The sequence below is a fragment of the Heterodontus francisci genome, chromosome 2 (assembly GCF_036365525.1).
Source record: "Heterodontus francisci isolate sHetFra1 chromosome 2, sHetFra1.hap1, whole genome shotgun sequence".
In the NCBI taxonomy this organism is placed as follows: domain Eukaryota; kingdom Metazoa; phylum Chordata; class Chondrichthyes; order Heterodontiformes; family Heterodontidae; genus Heterodontus; species Heterodontus francisci.
In genome coordinates this window covers 146,653,359-146,668,055 of record NC_090372.1, presented here as the reverse complement: position 1 = coordinate 146,668,055, position 14,697 = coordinate 146,653,359, and the positions used below count along the sequence as shown (strand labels likewise).

The following is a 14,697-nucleotide window of genomic DNA, read 5'->3' as shown; positions in this document are numbered from 1 at the left end:
GACCAAAAAGCATTTTCCTCACATGTAGATGAGGGAATGTATCAATATTTAGGTCAGTAATTTGATACAATTAAAAATGAAAACACCTTTCAAATTTATTATAAAACAGAGAAAAGCCATTTTTTATATTTCAATTCCTTATCGCAACACAAATATGATTTTTTTTAAATTCTTTCCATGGGATGTCGGAGTTGCTGGCTAGGCCGGCATTTATTGCCCTTCCCTAATTACCCTTGAAAAGGTGGTGGTGAGCTGCCTTTTTGAAGCACTGCAGTCCATGTGGTGTAAGTACACCCACAGTGCTGTTAGGGAGTTCCAGGATTTTGGCCCAGCGACAGCGAAGATACAGCGATATAGATCCAAGTCAGGATGGTGTGTGGCTTGGAGGGGAACTTGCAGGTGGTGGTGCTTCCATGCATATGCTGCCCATGTCCTACTAGGTGCAAGAGGTTGTGGGTTTCAAAGGTGCTGTTGAAGGAGACTTGGCGAATTGCTGCAGCGCAGCATGTAGATGCTACACATTGCTGCCACTGTGCACAGTGAAGGGAGCGAATGTTGAAGGTGGTGGATGGGGTGCCAATCAAGCGGGTTGCTTTGTCCTAGATGATGTCAAACTTCCCGAGTGTTTGGAGCTGCACCCATCCAGGCAAGTGGCAAGTATTCCATTACACTCCTGACGTACCTTGTAGATGATGGACGAGCTTTTCGGAGTCAGGAGGAGTGTTACTCAGTGCAGAATTCCTACCCTCTGACCTGCTTTTGTAGCCACAGTACTTACATGGCTGGTCCAGTTCAGTCTCTGGTCAATGGTAATCCCCAGGATGTTGATAGTCGGGGATTCAGCAATGGTAATACCATTGAATGTCAAGGGGAGATGGTTAGGTTCTCTTTTGTTGGAAATGGTCATTGCCTGGCACTTGAGTGGCATGAATGTAACTTGCTATTTTTCAGCCCAAGCCTGAATGTTGTCCAGGTCTTGCTGCATATGGACACGGACTGCTTCAGTGTGAGTCACCGCCAATGGTGAACATTGTGCAATCATCAGTGAGCATCCCCACTTCTGACCTCACGATGCAGGAAAGGTTATTGATGAAGCAACTGAAGATGGTTGGGCCTCGGACACTACCCTGAGGAACTCCTGCTGTGATGTCCTGGGACTGAGATGATTCAATTCCAACAACCACAACCATTTTCCTTTGTGCTAGGTATGACTCCAATCAGCGGAGAGTTTTCCCTGATTTCCATTGACTCCAGTTTTGTTAGGTCTTCTTGATGCCACACTTGGTCAAATGCTGCCTTGATGTCAAGGGCAGTCACTCTCACCTCACCTCTTGAGTTCAGCTTGTTTGTCCATGTTTGGACCAATGAGCTCTGGAACTGAGTGGCCCTGGCAGAACCCAAACTGAGTGTCAGTGAGCAGGTTATTGCTGAGTAAGTGCTGCTTGATAGCACTGTCAATGACACCGTCCATCACTTTGCTGATGATCAGACTAGACAGATGGGACGGTAATTGGCCGGGTTGGATTTGTCTTGCTTTCTGTGTAAAGGTCATACCTGGGCAATTTTCCACATTGTCAGGTAGATGCCATGTTGTAGCTGTACTGGCATAGTTTGTCTAGGAGCACAGCTAGTTCTGGAGCACAAGTCTTCAGTACTATTGCTGGAATGTTGCCAGGGACCATACATAGCCTTTGCAGTATTCAGTGCCTTCAGCCATTTCTTGATATCATGTGGAGTCAATCAAATTGGCTGAAGACTGGCATCTGTGATGCTGGGGACCTCAGGAGGAGACCGAGATGGATCATCCATTCAGCACTTCTGCCATATTTGACCTGATGGCATAAGACTTCATGGGGTCAGAGTCAACGTTAAAGGACTCCAGGCAACTCCCTCCTGACTGTATACCATTGTGCCGCTACCTCTGGAAATGAAATGCATACAGAGGAAGAAATTATTCCAATTACTTATCACAGAATTGAGATTTTTTTTTATTATGCTAAATAAACACTATGATAGCATAGTGGATATGTCACTGGACTATTATGCCAGAGGCCTGAATTAATAGTCTGTAGAAGCAAGTTCAAATCCCACCCAGGCAGTTTGAGAATTTGATTTATTTAAAAAATCTGGAATAGTATTAGTAATGGTAGCCATGAAGCGATCATATTGTCAAACAAACCCAACTAGTTTACTAAATGTCCTTTAGGGATCATACTCGCTCTGGCCTATGTGCCTCCAGAACCATAGCCATGTGGTTGACTGCCCTCGGAATTGGTCCAGCAAGCCACTACAAAAAAAGTATAAGTAGAATAAAACAGGATGGATCACCTGGCCTTGATATAGGCATTGGATTCCGAATAACAAAGGCTCATCCAAGTCGACCCTGCAAAGTCCTCCTCACTACCATCTGGGGACTAGAACCAAACTTGTATGTGGAACTTTTCCACAGATTAGTCAAACAGCAGACTGAATATGAATGCTCATAGAATCATACCTGGCAGCCTACATCCCAGATTCCTCCATTACCACTGGCAGGACAGACCCACCAGAGGTAACTGCACAGTCATATAGAGTCAGGAGGGAGTGGTCCTGGGAGTCATTAACATTGACTCTGGACACCATGAAATTTCAAACCTGGGCAAGGAAACTTCCTGATTGCCACCTATTGCCGTCCCTCAGCTGATGAACGTTGAACACCATTGGAAAGAAGCACCAAGAGTAGCAAGAGCACTGAAGATACCCTGTTTTCAATGTCCATCACCAAGAATCGCTCGGTATTGAGTTGGCCAATTCCTGAAGGACACAGCTACCAGATTGGGCCTCTAGAAGGTCGTGAAAGAGCCAAAGGAGGAAAAACCTTGACCTTGTCCTCACCAATCTGTCTGTCGCAGATGTATCTGTCCATGGTAGGAGTGACCATGGTACAGTCCTTGTGGAGATGAAGTCCCATCTTCACATTGAGGACATCCTCAGTCTTGCTAAACGGGATAAGTGCAGAACAGATCTAGCAACTCAAAAGTGAGCACCCATGAGGTACTTTGGGCCATTGGCAGCAGAATTGTATTCCACCACAATGTGTAACCTCATGGCCTGGGATATCCTTTACTCCACCATCACCATCAAGCCAGGTTACCAACCCTATTTGGTATCATAAGGATTAGATTAGCTATAAAAACGGACAAGGAGCAAGCCAGAATAAAAATACTTAATTAGAGAAGAGCCAATTTCAGTGGGTTGAGAACAGATCTGTCCCAGATAAGTTGGAATCAAAGATTGACAGCTAAAACTGTAATGGAATAATGGGCCTCCTTTAAAGAGGAGATAGTTTGGGTACAATCAAGGTACATTCCCATGAGGGGTAAAAGGTAAGGCAACCAAAGCCAGAGCTCGCTGGATGCCAAAAGAGATAGAGAATAAGATGAAGCAGAAAAAGGGTGCATATGACAGTTGTCAGGTTGATAATACAATTGAGAACCAGGCGAAATATAGCAAGGTCAGGGGGAAGGGAAAAAGGAAATAAGAGGAACACAGTCAGAGTATAAGAGATTGGCAGCTAACATAAAAGGGAATCCAACAGGCATATAAACAAATATAAGAAAGGTAGTACAAGGAGGGCTGGGACTGATTAAGGACCAAAAAAGGGATCTACCAATGGAAGAAGGGATGACTGAGGTACCAAATGAGAAGATGCTGCCAAAGTCACAGCGAAAGAGGAGGCAGTTGAGACACAATGTCTAAAGATGGAGAGGAGGTGCTAGAAAAGCTGGCTGTACTTAAAGTTGATATATCACCAGTGTTAATCTGTTAAATGTGTGTCAAATTGTTTAATTACATGCAGGTGGAGGGTGTTAATTGGGGTCTTACTTGAGCACTTATAAACAGACACTTGCTGAGACTGGGGGAGGTTTTTGAGTGAGGAGCTACATGTTTGTAATCCTTTTACTCTGTACAATAAATGTGAAACTCAGTAAAGATAGGCTCCAGCATTATCCTTCCACACCAAGCTTTCAGGAATTTAACAATCAGGACCGAATGGGATGCATCTGAGCATGCTGAGGGAGGTTAAGGGTGAAAATTGCAGAGGCACAGGCCTTAATCTTCCAAACCTCCTTAGAAGCAGGTGGGGTTGGTGCCAGAGCACCGGAGAATTGCAGATGTTACATCATAGAACGTTTAAGGCACAGAAAGAGGCCACTTGGCCCATCGTGTCTGTGCCAGCCGAAAAACGATCCACCTACTCGAATCCCACCTTCCATCATTTGGTCCATAGCCCTGCAGATTACAACACTTGAGGTGCATATCCAGACTCCTTTTGAATGAGTTGAGGGTCTCTGCCTCAACTACCTTTTCAGGCAGTGAGTTCTAAACCCCCACCACCCTCTGGGTGAAAAAGTTTTTCCTCATCTCCCCTCTAATTTTTCTACCAATCACTTTAAATCTACGTCCCCTCGTCACTGACCTCTCTGCTGAGGTGAATAGACCCTTCACCTCCACTCTATCCAGCCCCCTCAAAATTTTGTACATTTCAATCAGATCTCTGCTCAGCCTTCTCTATTCCAAGGAGAACAACCTCATCCTAACCAACCTTTCCTCATAGTTGCATTTTTCCAGTGCCGGCAACATCCTCATAAATCTCCTCTGTACCCTCTCTAGTGCAATTACATTCTTTCTGTAATGAGGCGACCAGAACTGCACACAGTACTCAAGTTGTGTCCTAACCAATGATTTATACAGTTCTAGCATAACCTCTAAAATAAAAGCAAAATACTGCAGATGCTGGAAATCTGAAAAAACAAAAAATGCTGGTAAAACTCAGCATGTCTGTCAGCATCTGTGGAGAGAGAAGCAAAGTTAACATTTCAGGTCTGTGACCTTTCATCAGAACACCAGTTCTAATGAAAGGTCACAGACCTGAAGTGCTAACTTTGCTTCCCTCTCCACATATGCTGCCAGACCTGCTGAGCTTTTTCAGCACTTTTTGTCTCAGCATAACCTCCCTGCTCTTGTATTCTATACCTCGCTAACGGAAAGGATTCCATATGCCTTCTTAACCACCTTATCAATCTGTCCTGCTACCTTCAGGGATCTGTGAACATTCACTCCAAGGTCCCTCACTTCTTCCTCTACAATTCTCAGTATTTTCCCATTAATCATGTATTCCTTTGCCTTGTTTGACCTCCCCAAATGCATCACTTCACACTTCTCCAAGTTGAATTCCATTTGCCACTTTTCTGCCCATCTGACCAGACCATCAATATCTTCCTGCAGCCTAAAGCTATCGTCTCGCTAGCTATCACACAGCCAATCTTTGTATCATCTGCAAACTTCTTGATTATGCCCCTTACATTTACGTCCAAATTGGTAATATATACCACAAAAAGCAGGGGGACCCAGTACTGAGTCCACTGGAATCAGCCCTCCAGTCACTAAAACACCAGTCAACAATTACCCTTTGTTTCCTGCCACTGAGCCAATTTTGTATCCACCTTGCTGTATTTCCCCGGATCCCATGGGATATTTTTTTTTTTTTTAAACAGTTTGCCACGTGGGACCTTGTCAAAAGCCTTGCTAAAATTCATGTAGACCACATCAACTGCACTACCCTCATCTAACTTCCTAGTTACTTCTTCAAAAAATTCGATCAAGTTGGTCAAACAAGATTTTCCCCTAACAAATCCATGCTGACCATCATTGATTAACCTGTGCCTGAGTGACAGTTTATCCTGTCTCTCAGAATAGATTTCAATAATTTGCCCACTACCGAGGTTAGACTGACTGGCCTATAATTATTCAGTCTATCCCTCACTCCCTTTTTAAACAGAGGTACAACATTAGCTGTTTTCCAATCGTCCAGCACCACACCTGCATCCAGTGAGGAATGGAAAATGATGGTCAGACCCTCTGCTATTTCCTCTCTTGCTTCTTTTAACAGCCTGGGATACATTTCATCTGGCTCTGGTGATTTATCAACTTTCAAGGATGCTAATCCTATTAATACTTCCTCTCCCCCCATGTTTATCACATCCAATACTTCACACTCTTCCTCCTTAACTACAATATCTGCATCGTCCCCCTCTTTTGTGAAGACAGAAGCAAAGTATTCATTAAGAACCATACCAATATCTTCCGCCCCTACACATAGGTTACCTTTTTGGTCTTTTATGGTCCCTACTCGTTCCTTAGTTATCTTCTTACTCTTAATGTATTGATAAAACATTATGAATCAAGGGTTCACCTTGATTTTGCTTGCCAATATTCTTTCATGCCCTCTCTTTGCTTTCCTAATTTCCTTTTTGATTTCACTCCTCCACTTTCTATACTCCTCTTGGCTTTCTGTAGTATTGAATTCTTGGTGTCGGACATAAGCCTTCCTTTTCTGCCTTATCTTACTCTGTAGGCTCCTTGGCATCCATGGGGCTCTAGATTTGGCTGCCTCACCCTTTTTCTTTGTGGGAACATGTTTTCTCTGAACCCCTTGAATCTCCCCTTTGAATGCCTCCCACTGTTGTGACACTGATTTACCTTCAAATAACTGTTTCCAGTCCACTTTCGCTACATCATTCCTCAGTTTAGTAAAATTGGCCTCACCCCAATTGAGAACGCTAACATCCTTGTTCAAAAAAGGGTGTAAGGATGTGCCCAGCAACTACAGGCGAGTCAATTTTACCTCGGTGGTGGGAAAGTTTGTAGAAACAATAATCTGGGATAAAATTAACTGTCACTTGAACAAGTGTGGATTAATTAAGGAAAGCCAGCACAAATTTGTTAAAGGCAAATTGTGTGCAACTAACAAGTTTTTTGATGAGGTAACACAGAGAGTTGATGAGGGTATTGTGGTTGATGTGGTGCACAGGATTTCCAAAAGGAATCAGATGAAGTGCCACATAATAGGCTTGTCAGGAAAGGTGAAGCCCATGGAATAAAAGGGATAGTTACAGCATGGATATGAAATTGGCTGAGTGACAGGAAACAGACAGTAGTGATGAATGGTTGTTTTTCGGACTGGAGGAAGGTTTTCAGTGGGGTTCCCCAAGAATTGGTACTGGGACCATGGCTTCTCTTCATATATATTAATGACATACACTTGGGTGTACAAGACACAATTTCAAAATTTGTAGATGACACAAAACTTACAAGTACTGTGAACTGTGAGAAGGATAGTGATTGACTTCAAGAGGCCATAGACAAGCTGGTGGAATGGGTAGACACATGGTAGATGAAATTTAATGCAGAGAAGAGTGAAGTAATACATTTTGGTCGGAAAAATGAGGAGAGGCAATATAAAATAAAGGGTACAATTCTAAAGAGGGCGCAGGAACAGAGACAGCTAGGGGTATATGTGCACAAATCGTTGAAGGTGGCAAGGTAGATTGAGAAAGTGGTTAAAAAGGTATCCAGGATCCTCGGCTTTATAAATAGAGGCATCGAGTACGAAAGCAAGGAAATGATGATGAACTTTTATAAAACACTGGTCAGACCTCAACTGGGAGTATTGTATTCAATTCTGGGCACCACACTGTAGGAAAGATGTGAAGGCTTTAGAAGGGGCAGAAAAGATTTACAAGAATGGGTCCAGGGATGAGAGACTTCAGTTATGTAGATAGGTTGGAGAAGCTGGGGTTGTTCTCCTTAGAGAAAAGAAAGTAGAGAGGAGATTTGATAGAGATGTTCCAAATCCTGAGCGGGGTCTAGACAGAGTAGATAGAGAGAAACTGTTCCCAATGGCAGAAGGGTCGAGAACCAGAGAACATCGATTTAACACGATTGGCAAAAAGACCAAAGGCAACATGAGGAGAAACCTTTTTTTACTTTGCGAGTGGTTAATATCTGGACTGCACCGCCTGAGAGGGTGGAGGAGGCAGATTCAATTGCGGCTTTCAAAAGGGAATTGGATAGGCACTTGAAGGGAAAAAACTGCAGGGCTACGTGGAAAGAGCAGGAGAGTGGGACTAGCTAAATTGCTCTTGCAGAGAGCTGGCACAGACCTGTGTGGCCGAATGACCTCTTTTGTGCTGTAACCATTCTATGATTCTACTTCCCTGGATGAGTGCAGTTCCAATAATACACAAGACGTTCGTCATCATCCAGCACTAAGCAACCTGCTTGTTTGGCACCTCACGACCTGCAGTAGTTCAAGAAAGCAACTGATTATCACCTTCTCAAAGACCATTAGTGGTGGGCAATAAATGCTGATCTTGCCAGAGATACCCACATCCTGTAATAAATAAATTAAAAAAACAAAAGCTAGATAAGCAACGATCAGATGACTACTTTCAGTGATGTAAATGTAGTCTTAAAACTAGCAATTGCAGTGGTCATTGTTAGAAAAAGCTCTGCCATCATTTAGCAATACTGCATTTTTTAAAATAACATATGTTCTAATAAAAACAATTACATCACTGAACACTGCATTGACAATTGGTTTTCATTTACTGATGTTGGATTACTTCTTTTGAAACCATTGGGAAATTAAGAAACTGCTTTGGTTACCTGAGTATGGATCCAGTGTGCAGGAGGATGCTTGCTGTATTTTACTGCCAATTCTAATACACTTTCCCTCTCCAATAATCCCGGACTTGAACAGATAGAAAAACCACCAACTTTAGATGTGCCAGGGATAAAGAAATCTACCCTTCAAATGAAAACAAAAGTACAACCACGTTTTAAATTAAAAGATTTCACCATTAGACAAGAAGTATATATAAAACACCATATAGGCATCAACTGACTAAAAGAGTTTGATTTGTGGTGGAATGTTTCTGAAAGTGGTACTTTGACATTTAAGCCAGTTACAATTATTTTGCAACACAGATGTCACCAATAACACTGACACAGCCTTGGTAATTTCCATTTCTGAAACAGCTACTCTATGCTGAAAGCTTAAAATGAGTTGCTCTCAATGTCTCCCAACACCTAAACAGTATTTCAGCAGGTAAGCAGCCAGCTTAACTCCGTAACGTCACTTTATACTACTCCTCAGATAGTACTGTACTATAACATATAAAAATGAGGTAGTGCAGATCAGTTTTGCATGAAATATTTTTCATATTCCACTCAAACAAGAGCAGGGATGGTTCAGCAGAGAAGCTTACAAATTAGTCAGTTTAGCAAAAATAAATCTAATTCAAAAATACCAGATTTTTCAGTTAAATCAACTTCATGATTTAGCACCGCATTCATAGAAACATCGAAAATAGGTGCAGGAGTAGGCCATTTGGCCCTTCGAGCCTGCTCCGCCATTCATTATGATCATGGCTGATTCAATTTGTGCATGTGCATAAGTTTCTGTGCTCTTTTCTAACATTGCTGGTTGGTCTTGCAACCTGGATAGTGCTATTTGGACAGGTATGTGCAGAAACAAAATTATATTTGGTGATTTGGGAGCTAGTGTCTGATTATTTGTGCGAGAAGACCGGCGTAACAACAACTTCCATTTACATAGAGTCTTTAATGTGGTAAAATATCCCAAGGCACTTCACAGGAAAATCAAACAAAATTTGACCATGAGTCACATAAGGAGATATTCGGATTGATGACCAAAAGCTTGGCCAAAGAGGCTGGCTTTAAAGAGCGACTTAAAAGGAGGGCAGGGGTAGAGAGGCAGGGAGACTTGGGAGGGAATTCCAGATCTTAGGGTCGAGGCAATTGAAGACACAGTGCCAAAGGTGGAGTGATTAGAATGCTCAATTAGAGGATGCTCAAGAGGCCAGAAATGGAGGAGCGCAGGGGTCTGAAAGGGTTGTAAGGCTGAAGGAGGTTTCAGACATAGGGAGCAGTGAGGCCATGAAGAGATTTGAAATCAAGGATGAGAATTTTTAAATTGAGGCGTTGACGGTACAAGGCTTGATGCGAGTTAGGATACAGGCAGCAGGGTTTTGGATGACATCAAGTGTATGGAGGGTGAAAGATGGGAGGCCTGCCAGGAGAGCACTGAAATAGTCAAGTCTAGAGGTTACAAAGGCATTCAGCAGCAGACAAACGGAGACGGGGCAGAGTCGGGCGATGTTATAGAGGTAGAAGTAGGCAGTCTTGGTGATGGAACGGATATGTAGCTGGAAGCTCATCTCAGGGTAAACTGCAAATGGTCTGGATCAGAATCAGACAGTTGTTGGGGGAGAAGTGGAATCGGATGCTAGGAAACAGAGTTTGTGGCAGGAACTTATGACAATGGCTTTAGTCTTCCCACTATTTCCAGTGGTACTGTGCTGAAATAAAATTGCCTTTGTGACCTATTAGGGAGCTGGTGTCTGACCATTTTTTGCATGTGGAGGCCAGTTTGTACTAATTTTTTTCATATTATTCTAGCAAAAGCAATTCTGAAAGTTAAAGGAGGAACATTGATAAAAGGAAAATGTCTGTGGAGATGTACAGCAAAAATCTTAAAATTGATGGCTGATATATGAAAGTAATTGTCAAAATGTTTCGAATGGTTCCTAACAAACCAAAAACAAAATTAATCTGATGAGAGGTGACACTGATAACAGAAGTAAATTTGAAATATAGATAGTACATTCAATTTTAAAGAATGGTGAAGTAGGAACCCTGAAAATTTTAAACCTAGAAAATAAAGTGGTCAATAATTCCTAACAATTTTAACAAAATGGTGGGATTACAAGTGGGGCCCAAGACACGATCCAGTGCATTAAGAGAGGTTGAGCAGGAAAATAGAGGGGTGCAGTGAAAGGTTGGAAGGGCGAGAGAATGGCAGCAAAAGAAAGGATGAGTACACGGCCGTGGGGGAATGGATGACACTAATGGAGAGGGAAAGAAAAAAATAGATGGCAATGGAGTGGGGGAGAATGATAATGAAGAAAGGCAAAAGGACAGAAGCTTGGAGCAGAGTTTTATGGTGGGAGGAGGAGGAGAATGCAAACTTTAATTGAGAGGGACTAGCAGAGGAGAGTACCAGCACAAACTTTGGGAAGGAAGAGTGATAGTTTGAACGGAAGAGTGGAAGAAAAGTGCCAGCTTAAGTGAGTTAGATGTAGGAGAAGAGGGCAGAGGAAGAATGCCAATATGAACTGAAGGATTAGAGGAAAGGAATACATCTTTTTGAAAAGGTGGGAAGTTGGAGGGGTGCAATGTCATTGTGGACTTGGACCAGAGGCCTTTGTGACTTGGGAAAGGTGATGGTGGTAGATGTGTAGAGGTAACATTTGGGCTGGTATGCTGAAAATACAAAAGTCACTTTTTTGGATTAAATGTTTATTAATTGTGAAATATGAAAGTGTTTAAATGCAAACTTTTGCAGGAAAGCATGTCCAAGGATCTTCTAGAAAAGCATCGCTAATTTTGTATCTTCAACATTTTGATTTTCTCCGCAAGCTATCATATATTTTCAAGTGTAGGGGTGTGTATACTCATTGCTTAAGTTACAAAGCCCTCATAACTAACTGCGTGTTCTCCCACATCAGGGTTGCAACAGTTTTTTTTTTAACCTGTTGGTCAGCTTCTGCTAGGTTTCTATATTGGCACATATGGTCCTGTTTGCAAAGAGTTCAGATCCCAGCTGTATTTCAATATTAGTTAGTGTGTATTTGGGCTGTTACACTACCATGGAAAATAATATTTCTTAACATTTCTATAGCACTGCTCAATACAAATAGACATCTCAGAGCAGTTTACAGGTAACAAGAAGGTAAGAAGAGCTAAGGTACAACTAAAGGGAAGGGTCTTTAGAAGGAAAGAGAGGGAACTGACAAGGCAGAGATGCCAAAGGAGGGATTTCCACAAGGCAGAATGAGCAGACACTAATAGATGAAGGGAGCAGCAAACAAGTCATAATTTACTATTGGAAATAGTGGGGAAACACCTGCAGGAAATTGTGGAGGACACGATTGGAGGGGTGAGAAAGAGATCATGGAGAGCATTTGAAGATGAGGAGAAGCCAGGACACGTCAAGCAGTAGAGTTTGCAAAAAGTGCGAAGGTAGGCTTCTGGGCCTTACTATAGGTGAGAATATGGGCAGCAGCACTCTGGCTGAATTGTGGTTTATGGATTGTGAAAATGAGCAGGCCAACAAGGAGAAGATTGAGGAAGTCCAGCCTAGATTTGCAAAAGGTACAGATTAGGTCTTCAACTGAAAAGGTGAAAAATGTTGGAAGTGCAAGAAAACAATCTTAACAGACTGGGTGTGGGAGAGGAAGGTGCACTCAAAATCAGTTCCTACAACTCTGCTTAGTTTGAGGCAGCAACCCAGTAGATCAATGGCACTGATGCTAATTGAACATGCATTGGTGCTTGTGGAAACTGAAAGATAACTTTGGCTCAGTTTATTTTTGCCAATTTTGTAAAAACTTGCCTTTTTCCACTGACAGTGCTATTAATGGCAAGCATCCCCAAGCCTTACTTTCCCTCTCCCACCCGATTTTGGATTTGGGAAATAGGGGCCACCCGAAGTACAACAGTGCAAAGAAATGCAACAACTATTTTGATTAAATTATCAGCCTTGCCAAAATGTTGTTACAGTGGATCAAAGCTTACCGTTCAGGCCAACACCACATCTGCTTTTTTTTTTTAAGTATATTCTTTTTTGAAAGCCCTATTTACTCACTCTAGTCAGCACTCAGATTTTCACACACTAGTCGCTCTGGTACACAGTGTGTTGGAGATTGATGACATTGAAGCTGAATGTATTTTGAATTCCTAAAGAACTCACATTGTACAAGAAATTAAAGTAACAAGCACTGACAGGTAATTAAAACATATACTCTTTTAATATTGAATTGAAAATTTACCACTGTCCTGCTTTGAAGGCAAAATCTTTGTTCATCACGACAAGGCGTAGTCTTTTAACTGTTTCAGATTCATGAACTATTCCACAGACTTTTGCTTGAGCAATCATCTAAATTTAAAAAAAATGAAGTTTATTGTACTGAGAACCAAAAATAATTCCACCAGCAGGTTTCATCTGTTTTTGAACATAACCTGCACTATTTTTCTTTTTCCCTACTTAACTGGATATTGAGGGCTTTTTTTTTTAAATGTGAAGTATAGATAAGTATGCCATACTGAAACAGTCATTCCACTTATGCTTAAAAATTCTCCATTCCCAAAATAAAACCAATATATTTCCAGTGCACTACTACAAGATCTGCTTTCATGAACCATACGTTTCCTTAAGCAATTTCTCTTCTGACATTAACACAAGAAAATTTCATCCCATTCAGTTCACAATAGATAATCATAATTATAAATTTTTAGTAATATACTGCATACAGGGACAAAAAGTTTAAATTTACCAGTGCAATGAATAAAGGTCAAATCAGAGAAAAATTTTAAAAAGTTAAAATTTGAGGTGCTTTATCTGAATGCACTAAGCATTCATGGATTAATGCCACAGAGATGAATGGGTTTGATCTAATTAGAGACATGGTTACATGGTGACCAGAGTTGGGTATTAAATTTTTCAGGGTATTTGATGTTTCGAAAAATCAGACAAAATGGGAAAGGCAGGGGGGTAGCCCTGATAATAAAGAATTATATAAGTGCAGTAGTGAGGAAGGATCTTGGTTCAGAAAAGCAGGAAGTAGAAACCAGCATGGGTGGAGATAAGAGCTAATAAGGGTCAGCAAACGCTGGTGGAAGTAGTTTATAGGCCCCTGAACAGTCGCTATACTGTCAGACAGAGTATTAATCAAGAAATAAGAGGAACTTCGAAAAAAAGTCATGCAATAATTGTTGTGGGGGGGGGGGGGGGTGGATTTAATCTTCATATTGTCCAGACAAATCAAAAAGTAGTTTGGAGCACGAGTTCATGGAATGCATCACAGACAGTTCCTTAGGATAGGTCATAGAACCAACCAGGGAAGAGACTACTTAAGATCTTGTTTTTTGTAATAAGACAGCGTTAATTAGTATTCTCATAGTAAAGAATCATCTGGAAAAGAGAATTATAAAAGGTAGAATTTCACATTGAGTGTCTTGTTTTATTTGATCATGTGATATGAACTTCGCTGCCAAGGCCAGCATTTGTTGCCCATCCGTAATTGCCCTCGAGAAGATGGTTGTAAATTACCACTTGAACCGCTGCAGTCTATGTGGTGTAGGTACACCCATAGTGCTGTTAGGGAGGGAGTTCTAGGATTTTGACCCAGCGACAGTGAAGGAACGATGATACAGTTCCAAGTCAGGATGCTGTGTGGGTTGGAGCAGAGCTTGGTGGTGTTCCCATGCATTAGCTGTCTTTGCTCTTCTAGGTGACAGAGGTCGCAGGTTTGGAAGGTGCTGTCAAAGGAGGGTGCGAGTTGTTAAGTTGCTGCAGTGCAGCTTGCCGATTGTATACACTTCTGCCACTGTGAGCCTGTGGTGGCAGAAGTGAATGTTTAAGATGGTGAATGGGGTGCCAAACAAGCAGACTGCTTTGTCCTGGATGCTACTGAGCTTCAGGAATGTTGTTGGAGCTGCACTAATCCAGTCAAGTGGAATGTATTTCATCCTGACTTTGGGGAGTCAGAAGGTGAGTTACTCGCCACAGAATTCCCAGCCTCTGATCTGCTCCTGTAACCATAGTATTTATATGGCTGGTCCAGTTAAGTTTCTGGTCAATGGTAACCACTAGGATGTTGACAGTGAGGGATTCAGCGATAGTAATGCTACTGAACATCAAGGGGAGAAGGTTAAATTAACTCTTGTCTGAGATGGTCATTGCCTGGCACTTGTGTGGCACAAATATTACTTGCCACTTATCAGCAAGCA

At 41.9% G+C, this 14,697-nt stretch overlaps 1 protein-coding gene across 2 annotated transcripts in view; it reads right to left on the bottom strand.

Moving 5' to 3' along the window:
• oxnad1 (oxidoreductase NAD-binding domain containing 1) overlaps window positions 1-14,697 on the bottom strand; it is an 84,270-nt gene that overhangs the window by 31,874 nt on the left and 37,699 nt on the right. For both annotated transcript variants that reach the window (XM_068011778.1, XM_068011786.1), the window contains exons 3-4: window positions 12,738-12,844; window positions 8,491-8,632 (exon numbers count right to left, since the gene is read on the bottom strand). In XM_068011778.1, coding sequence (XP_067867879.1) covers window positions 8,491-8,632; window positions 12,738-12,844 — 249 coding nt within the window. The remainder of the gene's footprint in view (window positions 1-8,490; window positions 8,633-12,737; window positions 12,845-14,697) is intronic.